Source organism: Tursiops truncatus, chromosome 12 (assembly GCF_011762595.2).
Source record: "Tursiops truncatus isolate mTurTru1 chromosome 12, mTurTru1.mat.Y, whole genome shotgun sequence".
Taxonomy (NCBI): Eukaryota; Metazoa; Chordata; class Mammalia; order Artiodactyla; family Delphinidae; genus Tursiops; species Tursiops truncatus.
In genome coordinates, this window is record NC_047045.1 from 6,648,536 (window position 1) to 6,660,783 (window position 12,248).

Below are 12,248 nucleotides of genomic sequence, written 5' to 3' on the forward strand. Positions count from 1 at the left end.
AGAGATGACTAGAAGCAATGATATGCCAATAAAATGGACAACCTGGAAAAATGGACAAATTCTTAGAAAAGCACAACCTTCTGTGACTGAACCAGGAAAAAATGGAAAATATAAACAGACTAGTCACAAGCACTGAAATTGGGACTGTCATTAAAAATCTTCCAACAGGGCTTCCCTGGTGGCACAGTGGTTGAGAGTCCGCCTGCTGATGCAAGGGACACAGGTTCGTGCCCTGGTCCGGGAAGATCCCACAGCCACGAAGCGGCACCTGTGAGCCATGGCCACTGAGCCTGCATGTCCAGAGCCTGTGCTCCACAATGGGAGAGGCCACAGCAGTGAGGGACTCGCGTACCACAAAAAAAAAAAAAAAAAAAAAATCTTCGAACAAACAGAAACCCAGGACCCGATGGCTTCACAGGCGAATTCTATCAAACCTTTAGAAAAGAGCTAACTGCTCTCCTTCTCAAACTCTTCCAAAATATAGCAGAGGGAAGAACTCTCCCAAACTCATTCTACAAGACCACCATCACCCTGATACCAAAACCATACAAAGATGTCACAAAGAATGAAAACTACAGGCCAATATCACTGATGAACATAGATACAAAAATCCTCAACAAAATACTGCCAAACAGAATCCAACAGCACATTAAAAGGATCATACACCATGATCAAGTGGGGTTTATCCCAGAAATGCAAGGATTCTTCAATATATGCAAATCAGTCAGTGTGATAATCCATATTAACAAATCGAAGGAGAAAAACCATATGATCATTTCAATACATGCAGAAAAAGATTTTGACAAAATTCAACACCCATTTATGCTAAAAGCCCTCCAGAAAGTAGGCATAGATGGAACCTACCTCAACATAATAAACTCCATATATGCAAACCCACAGCCAACATTGTCCTCAATGTTGCAAAACTGAAACCATTTCCTCTAAGATCAGGAAGAAGACAAGGTTTTCCACTATTACCACTATTTTTCAACATAGTTTTATAAGTTTTAGCCACAGCAATCAGAAGAAAAAGGAATAAAAGGAATCCAAGTCAGAAAAGAAGAAGTAAAGCTATCGCTGTTTGCAGATGACATGATACTATACACAGAGAATCCTAAAGATGTTACCAGAAAACAACTAGAGCTAATCAATGAATTTGATGAAATAGCAGGATACAAAATTAATGCACAGAACTCTCTTGCATTCCTCTACACTAATGATGAAAAATCTGAAAGAGAAATTAAGGAAACACTCTCATTTACCATTACAACAAATAGAGTACAATACATAGGAATAACCTACCTAAGGAGACAAAAGACCTGTATGCAGAAAACTATAAGACATGGATGAAAGAAACTAAAGATGATACAAACAGATGGAAAGATATACCATGTTCTTGGATTGGAAGAATCAACATTGTGAAAATTACTACCCAAAGCAATCTACAGATTCGGTGCAATCCCTATCAAACTACCAGTGGCATTTTTCACAGAACTTGAACAAAAATTTCACAATTTGTATTTGACCACAAAAAAACCCAAATAGTGAAAGCAATCTTGAGAAAGAAAAACAGAGCTGGAGGAATCAGTCTCCCAGACATCAGACTATACTACAAAGGTACAGTAATAAAGACAGTATGGTACTGGCACAAAATCAGAAATATAGATCAATGGAACAGGATAGACAGCCCAGAAATAAAGCCACACACATATGGTTACCTTATTTTTGATAAAGGAGGCAAGAGTATACAATGGAGAAAAGACAGCCTCTTCAATAAGTGGTGCTGGGAAAACTGGACAGCTGTATGTAAAGGAATGAAATTAAAACACTCCCTAACACCATACACAAAAATAAACTCAAAATGGATTAAGACCTAAATGTAAGGCCAGACACTATAAAATTCTTCGAGAGAAATGTAGGCAGAACATTCTATGACATAAATCACAGTAAGATCCTTTCTGACCCACCTCCTAGAGCAATGGAAATAACAAGAAAAATAAACAAATGGGACCTAATGAAACTTAAAAGCTTTGCACAGCAAAGGAAACCATAAACAAGAGGAAAAGACAACCCTCAGAATGGGAGAAAATATTTGCAAATGAAGCAACTGACAAGGGATTAATCTCCAAAATATACAAGCAGCTCAATATCAAAAAAACAAACAACCCAATCCAAAAATGTGCAGAAGATCTAAATAGACATTTCTCCAAAGAATACATACAGATTGCCAACAAACACATTAAAGAATGCTCAACATCACTAATCATTAGAGAAATGCAAATCAAAACTACAATGAGGTATCACCTCACACCAGTCAGAATGGCCATCATCAAAAAATCTGCAAACAATAAATGCTGGAGAGGGTGTGGAGAAAAGGGAACCCTCTTGCACTGTTAGTGGGAATGTAAATTGATACAGCCATGATGGAGAACAGTATGGAGGTTCCTTAAAAAACTAAAAATAAAGCTATCGTATGACCCAGCAATTCCACTGCCTGGCATATACCCTGAGAAAACCATAATTCAGAAAGAATCATGTTCACTGCAGCTGTATTTACAATCGCCAGAATATAGAAGCAACCTAAGTGTCCATTGACAGAAGAATGGATAAGAAGATCTGGCACATATATATAATGGAAAATTACTCAGCCATAAAAAGAAACGAAATTTAGTTATTTGTAGTGAGGTGGATGGACCTAGAGTCTGCCGTATAGAGTGTAGTAAGTCAGAAAGAGAAAAACAAATACCGTATGCTAACACATATATATGGAATCTAAAAAAAATGATTCTGAAGAACGTAGGGACAGGACAAGAATAAAGAGGCAGACATAGCGAATGGACTTGAGGACACGGGAAGGGGGAAGTGTAAGCTGGGATGAAGTGAGAGAGTGGCACAGACATATATACACTACCAAATGTAAATAGATAGCTAGTGGGAAGCAGCAGCATAGCGCAGGATGATCAGCTCAGTGCTTTGTGAACACCTAGAGGGGTGGGATAGGGAGGGTGGGAGGGAGACACAAGAGGGAGGACATAAAGGGATATATGTATATGTATAGCTGGTTCACTTTGTTATACAGCAGAAACTAACACACCATTGTAAAGCAATTATACTCCAATAAAGATGTTAAAAAAATTTTTAAGTTAAAAAAAGTTTGTTAAATAAAAAGAAAATCAACTATACTTTAAAATGAAATAAAAATTAAATAAAAAATCGACCCTGAGATATAAACCTGCTAAAGTTTATAACTTATTCATGATAAATACTTTACACACTGATGTATTATGAAATAGAATAGATGGTTTTATAAAAGAGTGATTTAAGTGGAATATTTAGTTGTATGGGTATTTCAAAAGGTAAAAGTTTGATTTCTTGAAACAGTTTTGAAATGTGTCACTCTAAGTTTTTGCTATCAGTTTTTTCCTAAACAACTTTTCATTGGAGTGAATGGATAATCTTTTTCTTTAATCTTAAATGCTAGAGTATATAATCACATGCTATATTATTTAACTCTCCCATGAGATCCAGACCCCAAAAATGAACTCCGATCCAAAGAGGAATCATGTAGAGTCTTAGGAAATTGGGGAAAGGCCTCAAATAAATATTAAGGTGGGAAATAATAGATTTTGTGTCATATATTTTCACAGCATTCTGTCCTTGTGGGTATGTACTTTCAAATACTTGGGACAGGCAGACTCTTTTCTTCTTTTAGCCAGCCTAATAATAGGAAGAAGGAGAAGAGGTACAGATGACAGCTAAGAGCTAACATGGGTGAATGTAGGTGTAGCCAACGAAGAATATGCTGCTTATATGAAATTTCTGCAGGCCTAGTTATTTTGAAAACTATTTGAAAAAAAAAATTAATGTCCAGAAAAGACACTATGAAAAAGAAATATGTGATTTTTCAGTAAAACGTGTGTATCATCATTTTGTGTTTGCTTCTGACATCCTCAGTCTGTTATTCTTATTATATCTTTAATGTTCATACATATTTCATTGTATTTGCTTGCCCCATTGATGACAAGCTAGACTTAATAACTAAGAATAATTCACAGATATACCATTAATCATGGCATGCAAATCTATGACATTAGAAGAATAATGTGACTGCTGGAATAGTCCACGTGCTTTAAAACCTTGTTCTGTGCAGACTGGGGAAGCTATTTTGCTTCACATTAGCTCTACCACACATCAGTTTGCTTTACAAGGTCTCCCTGAAATCAGTCAGACACATGTACCGTGCTTTCGAAGAATTTTGTACAGTAAGAATAGCTATGAAATGTGTGAAAATACAGGTGACATATACTATAGTTTTTGTAATAGTAGTGACATGTATGCTAGTGATTTTAAAAACTAATTTATAAGAGTTTTATCTGGTTTTAAAATATCAAGAGGTTTTATGAAACAATTTAAAATTTGGCATCAGATGGCATCACACTTATTACTCAGCTCTTGCAAGCAACCAAATATAGAAGTTGGAAGTTACCTCCTCACCTTTCAAAATGTTCACTCCTACTCATCTGATCATATTCTGGTGTTCTGCTATCAGATGCATTATTTTGTGTTTTATAACTTGCATTAAACTGGGGAGAGCACATCAAGCTGTACTCAGTCACTCATAATATTTTCCATTAGTTTCATCAGGTAAAGTCAACAAAGGGATAATAATTCCTAAGAAAGGTAAGGAGAAAAGTTATGTAAGCCTCAGGAAGGTACCCATCAAAAGGGGCCCAGTGAGATCAGAAACATTTCATGCTTGGGGGGGAAATGAAAGATTGAAACATGGAGACCAGTGTCACTTACTTCCCAGTTTTGCCTGGGGCTGGGCCAGGTCAGCACTGCAATCTTTGTACAGAGCAGAGTAAATTGACCTACTTTTCTGAAGATGTCATATAAAATTTGCATGATCTTCAGAGTCTAGCAACGTTATATTGAACATAGACTTTACATCTGACAGCCAAAGGTTAATAATACTAACATTTTCTTGAGTAAACAAACTTTCATTACCTAGATATAAATATATCACTTTGTCTCATGAGGTCTTATTTGCAGTAAACTTTTTTCCTTGTAAGACTTTGAATTAGTTTATTGGTCATAGCCACATAATATGAAAAGTGTAGGTACTGGACTCCATCTTGAAAGCACAAATAGTGCATTAAAGTAAAGCTGTCATACAGGATTAATAATGCAATGTTGTGTTTTAAAACATGTCAGATTTTCTTAAATGTATCTTTCTTCTTTAAACTTTAATCAGCTGAGATAAATGTTTTTTATTTGGCCTTAACTCTTTGTCACAAGACAATAAGAGACAGGCAGCCAATGAAATAAATTGAAGTGCTGCTCTGGTTAGGTAGAATTGGAATTTAATACTGTTGCAGTTGGTTGAGATATAACTGAAATATATATATATATATATATATATATATATATATATATATATAATTTTGCATGGTTGTATGACATCATGAGAAAGAAAAGAGACCTACCAAATTTTTAATTGGCTAATACTTAGAAGTATTGGGGTGAACTTAGGTATAACGTTTTTGTACCTCTCCCCAAATATAGTCTATTCCTTTTTAAAAGAAGTTGTAATTAAGGGTATTTTGAGTCGTGCATATTAGTGATATCAAATCAATATTTAAATCAAATTAATGAATATTAAAAAGATATTGCATCTAAATCCCAAAAAGGGATAGTGTAAATTATACTCTACAGCTCAACTTGGAAGTCCAGCTGTCACAGTGAAACCTCTGTCATTGAAATAGCTCAGAAATAGACTGCATTCATATTTAACCCAATAGCTTTAGGCATTCAGAGATATGGAGTAGATGAAATAAAAAGTACCATATCAAAATTAACACCAAGCCATGTGTTATCCTTCTGGAGTTTTAGAGTGATTTTTAACATAGATAGTAATTGGGTTTGAAATTTAAGCACACACATACACACAGGTTTGCTACTTGGAGAGTTCCGTGCCTGGGGGAGGGGAGGTGACAATTGGTGCATTCAGTATATAACACGTGTAATGATAATAAAGTTGATTGGTTGAACTCTATAGCTTTTTTTTTTTTCTTTTCTTCCTCTTCCTGTAGAGTAGTTCAGCCGGGGGGTGGAAGGATTCTCCCCCATCTTCACCCCCCACTAAGAAGGCGTAGGTTGATACCATTTTTATTGTTCTGCTGGGGTGGGAAAGAAACCATATGCTTTAGAATTTTGAATGGCTACACCAAAGGGAAGATTGAAGCAGGCCCTCTTTCCCCATTCCTACCGGACTTTGAGGTGGGGTTATTCTTCTAAATGTTCTGGCAGTCTTGTGGTTAGCTTAATGCTTCCACCCCGGGGCAGAGAGGTGGGTGAGGGGAAGAAATGTCAAGGGCTTCAGAGGAGCTTGGGCTGAGTGAAGTGTGGAGTGGGAAGCTGATGTCTGAAACCCACCACTCCCCTGGATATCAGGCAAAGGCAATGAGAGTCGGAACCAGCTGATGCCGCTGCTGCTGCTTCCCATTTCCAGGGTGAAATTTTCACAGCAGCTAATTCTAAAGGGAGGAAAAATCCCTAACCAGCAGAGAAGATTCTATATCACCCAACACAAGCTATCTAACCTTTTAGGCAGGCTTTTCAGAGAAATCCTCGGTTTAAAAGTCAGCGTTCACGATCCAAAAATACGGGACGGGAATCAGAGCTGGTATGCAATGTGAAAAGCCTCTTTACACTCTATGAGTGTTTGAAACGATCCGATGAGCATAGGAAGTGGCTGCCAACGCTCTGGCGGCTGCTCGTGCCGCCGCCGCCGCCGTTCCTCGCAGAGGGCTGGACAGAGCCAGTCCCGGTTTCAGCACCTCCGGCGCTGGACAGCTCTCTGCACGCCGTACCGCCGCCCGCCTGCTTTCTCCAAACACTCTCGCTTTGCATTACTGGAGATGCATCTAAATTACGTCCTGTTCAACAACAAGTAGATTTTTTTTTTCCCCCTGTACGGGAATTACAGTAGACGATTCTCTCAATTAAATTGCATTTTCTTCATTACGGATTTGGCAGTCAGGCGTATTTATCCCGATCTCCCCCCCACCCCCCCACCCTCTACAGGAACGAGTCTTTGGGAACCTGGTCCACCCAGGGATGTAAAACTGTGCTTACCGATGCATCCCATACGAAATGCTTATGTGATCGTCTCTCTACCTTCGCCATTTTGGCTCAGCAACCTAGAGAAATAGTAAGTAACAAAGGGAAAACACGGCTTTAATGCAAAGGCAGGGACATTGTGGAGAGTGTTTCTCCAGGGAACTGCATTTTAAATGGGGAAATGGAAAATGTTGCAGGGTGGCAAAATTGGGTTCGTCTCCTCCTTAGCTACAGTAGCTTGGTGAAATGAATTCTAGTTGGTGTGCTATAACTAAATTCTACTCAATTTTATGTCTTCTAACTTGAAATTTCTGCAGTATAGTTTTGAGGATGTACTCCAATCATATTGCTAATATGCTGCAAACTTTCAAATAAAAATACTTGTCAGCTTAACCTTTATTTTAGAACTCTAAAGCTGTTCTGGGGAATTTGTGAGGTTACTGTTGGTAGTAGAATGAAGACCCCAGACACTATAGCCAAACACATTGCATATCTGCATTGGATATTTTCAGTACAGGTTTTCTGGGGTGTCCTTGGATATTTATTTTTTTAATTAAATGAAATTTTTATGAAAGCAGAGACTGTCAGAAACTGTAAAATCATTCCTTAGAAGTATATAGGTTTGTAAAACTAGTTTCTGAAACAGACAGTTGTATAAACTGTCTGAAAGAAAAAATAACATCCTCATCAAATGTACTTTGAAAAATTATTTCAGAAATTGAAGTGGTGAAAAATAATTATTAAGAAAAATGTGACTTTCTGTCTAAATCTGGCCTAAATATGCATCACTCTTTTTCCTTATTTTGATAGCCAAAAATGCCTATAAAATTGATTGTGCATATCTAAGATTTGGAACACACTTGATCTTAAAGTGTATTTCTTTAAACTTCCAATACTAAAAATATGAAAAACAGCAGATTTTATTAGTTAGTACCATGTTAGTGTCTAAAGAAAGAAATCTCTTTGATCTTTATATATGTTTTAAAAGATATAAGACTTATTTTTCAAGGTCAAGTATTTAGAGACTAATATTGACATTGTGAAGATTATCTCTATATATTTTGTTCACAGAAAAAATATCACAAATATATTCTAAGGCCTTACACTTGAAATTTGATTTTCTTCTATATTCTTAGAGGCCAAGCTAGTGAAATTAAATGAGAGAATACTTGACTTAGAACAAAGTTGTCAAAAGTCAGAAAGTTTGAAAAATTTTCAATATCTAGGTACCAGATTTAGATAACATAATGGGAGGATCAAAGTAAATTTCAACAAAATACATTTTGTGAAATAACTGAACTGTAGTTAGTTGAAGAAAAATAAATACTGCTTCAAATTTCAACTAGATGAAATTTAACATGTTAATGTTGACCAAGTTGTAGCTTCAGTTATTTATTTTAGAAAGCTGTAAGTGGGTATATGCCACAATCAAGCATTGAAAACTCTTAAGGCCTTCATTACTTCACAGTGGGAGAGAGGGAGTAGCTAGAATTAGTCATTTTAGAGGTTGAGAATATGTGAACAGAGTGGTTACTGGGTAATTATCTGGTTACTATAACAACTATATTGGCTATTTTTGAGTGTTAGGATAGTTTTGTTGAGTTTAGAAGTTATTTTAATTTATTTTAAAAATTCTCTCTCTCTCTCTTTTTTTTTTTTTTTGCTTCTTTTGTTTAATTTACAGATCATGGAATCCTCTAGTACACCTTCAGTTACCCTAATTGTAGGCAGTGGCCTTTCTTGCTTGGCCTTGATCACCCTAGCCGTTGTCTATGCAGCATTATGGAGGTATGTAGTCAATTAATACACTAGAAATGGAATGTTCTGTTATTCAGAGTTAAATCAAGGAATATAATAACTATTATATGTCTCATGTTTTCTTAATTTACTGAAAGAAGTACTTTGAAAACAGGATTATAATTGCCGTGACTGAGCTATAATAAATGAGCTCAATAATACTAAATAAGTGTTTACTTAATTTTCTTGTCTGTATTTTCCTACAATGGGAAAGTAAACAAAACACACACACACACACACACACACACACACACACACACACTTTTCTTCCCAATTCAAATGATGGTAGCCTTCAACAAGTTGCTTACCCCAAGCATGGTACTCTTAATACCCCAAGTTCAGTCTCTGTGTTGTTTATATTTATCCCAACTGCTATTGAGCTTGAGAATTTAATGATACAGTCAAATTAATTTCTCTGTTATAGAAATATGGTCTCCAAATGCTTAAGTTTTAAACATATGCTTTCTGTGTGTCTCAATGTGTAAAGTCTTCTATAATATTAATGCATTAATATAATACCATAAAGCTTTAGAAAAGACTTCTCAGCTGAATGTTTCCACTAAGTCAGATTTTGACAAACTGATTTTAAAAAGTCATAAAAATACATAAACAAGGGGAAGTGATTGAAAAATACTGTTCTATAATATGTGAAATTATATCTGTTTGACATTGTATGAAAATGTAGTAGTTCTCTAAGATTTGTTCTTGTTCTGTTAATGAGAATTAGACCTGTGAAGTTTATTATGTCTACTGACATATTGATAACTACTATATAACTAAACTTCCCAATAAATTTTCAAATGTTAAACATTTTTATATCCATTTTGATTACTTTAAAATGTTCTAAAAACAGTTACCATATTAGCAAATAAATAATTATGTATTATTTCCTGAATATTTGAAATATTAAAATTGCAAAGGTAGCCAGGCCTAGTATTTTACTTACCTTTTACTGAGGATAGAAAACTATTTCGTTGAGGGCTTCCCTGGTGGCGTACTGGTTGAGAGTCCGCCTGCCAATACAGGGGATACGGGTTCGTGCCCCGGTCCGGGAAGATCCCACATGCCGCGGAGCGGCTAGGCCCGTGAGCCATGGCCGCTGAGCCTGCACGTCCGGAGCCTGTGCTCCGCAACGGGAGAGGCCACAACAGTGAGAGGCCCGCGTATCGCAAAAAAAAAAAAAAAAAAAAATTTCATTGAAAAATTAATTACAATTTAATAAGGAAAGATCATTTGATTTAACATCCTTTTTTAAAAAATAAAAATCATTGTTCTCCATTATATTTTTTACTCTTTTGAGGACAAAAATTAATTGTCCAGAATATTATATTGTCAAAGATATTAAGATTTTCATGCTTCATACAGAAACAAAATATGTACACATTCTTGATCCATTGATACAGATACGTAATAGAGGTCCTGCCTTCCCATGCAGGGTAGTGAAATACCAAATGAGGGAATCTTATAATATATGGCCAGTCTCATGAAATGAAAGAAATGTTTGTTCTAGGCATGGCATTGTAGACAGTAGAATCCAGGGTTCAGGGCTCAGTCAAGCAGGCATTGTCCTGGTAATACAAGAGCAAGACAGACAAAGGCTGGGAAGAAGACTTTCTCTCCCACAATTGCCTGAATGGTATTTCTCAGGAAATGAGGCAGTGTTTATGGGCCAGGATACTAGGTAATAGTATCACAATTCATCAATGGCATCATAAGTCATACTCACTGAAGTGTTCAGAACCAAGTTCCATTTCTCAGTACTTAGGGTTCAGCCACCAATTACACCTCTTCACGCCTCAATACATATGGCTAACGCTAGCACAAACACTGCTAGTATAAATGATATATAAAAGTTATCAAAGAAGTACAGGATTATTTAGTCTGTAGGGAAGTTTGCTGTAATCCAGAAAATCCAGGAAAATCACCTATTGCAATAGCTTTCTAGGAATTACCACCTGAAAGTATCTATCCAAACTTGACATGAAACTGAGAAGTTTAGAAGACAGTACTAAGAAACAATATAAATTTGAATTCCTAACCGTTAGTGGCCATCAACTCATTGTCTACAGGTAGAAGAATTGAAGTAATATTAATAATTTGATAGAAGTTTCAAGATTCATAAACTATTAAGTGAATCTTGTAGCATGACGAATTCAATGCATTTTCTAAACATGAAATTTACCTAGTAACATTCCTGTATGATAATACTCATGTCAGGATCTTACTGCTTTTTTTTTTCTAATTAAAAGGCTTAGTGTTTTTTTTTTTTTTGCTTTTCTAATGATGTGTAAAATGTGTGAACATCAGAATTATTTTATATATAATATACCACTTTGAAATTTGCTGATGTCTCATGTAGCTCATTAGAAATATTCATCAAAAAATGAATCCATTGTTACGTTCTCTCCATCTACAGATATGTTCTGTAGAATTACGTTGTTACATCACAGAGCAACTGAGCATGTCTTTTAATCCATGTATTGAAATGATGCATTCACAAATTTTGTTTAAAACATAAAGCATATTTATGAAATGTTTTGAAAGTTGAGACATTTTATAGCAATTTTTAAGGCAATAATGTCACAATGTTAATGAAAATGAAAACATCTAAAGACTCTTCAAGGTGGTCAGTCTAGGTCTTCATTACCATGATTTTTCTATTTACTGAGCAAATGATATCGATGAAAGCCTTTCAGTCATGTCATCTGTGTACTTGTGCTGTCATGGAAGCCTTTAATATCACATAAAGGGTCAACTGTGTGCAGCCCTTAAACGTTTTAATGATACATCCCCAACCAAAAAAAAGAAACGACTTAATATTTGATGTTTTCAGCATCCCAGTGTGTGGTTTATTATATTTTTAGATACTGATGATGCAGGGACAAGATTAAGCTACTCTGGAGGCCATTTTTTATTGAGGGTCCACCTAGGTTCATTCTATGTTTGTTCTGTGAAGAAAGGAAGATTCTTTTATATTAAAAATTTTCTTTGTATATTTTATTATTACTCTTGTTTTTGTTTTGCTTTCTTTTCTGAAACATGTGATGGAATGTAGGACCTCTGCCTAAATATTCCTCACAAACAGAGAGTAAGAACTTTGATAGATTTTTACCTTCCAAAGAGTGCCTCCAGATCTCTGGCAACCCCATGGAACACTGCACAGGGAAGCCCACACTGTGGGCTGTGGACAGTGAGTTCATGTTCTAACACAAATTGAACAGTCTCAAATACACAGCACGAACAAATATGTCTTTTTGTTACTGTCATTCAGTGATTTACCACAGGGTACAGTAAAGCAAGATAGCTGCTACCCTTTTAGGGTAAACACC

The 12,248-nt window shown here is 35.9% G+C and overlaps 1 protein-coding gene across 1 annotated transcript in view; it reads left to right on the forward strand.

Moving 5' to 3' along the window:
• The window catches only part of ADGRB3 (adhesion G protein-coupled receptor B3), a 797,924-nt gene that overhangs the window by 639,817 nt on the left and 145,859 nt on the right, over positions 1–12,248 (forward strand). Inside the window, exons 16-17 of the mRNA XM_019929178.3 lie at positions 7,087–7,213; positions 8,807–8,910. Of these exons, the coding sequence (XP_019784737.1) occupies positions 7,087–7,213; positions 8,807–8,910 (231 nt within the window). The remainder of the gene's footprint in view (positions 1–7,086; positions 7,214–8,806; positions 8,911–12,248) is intronic.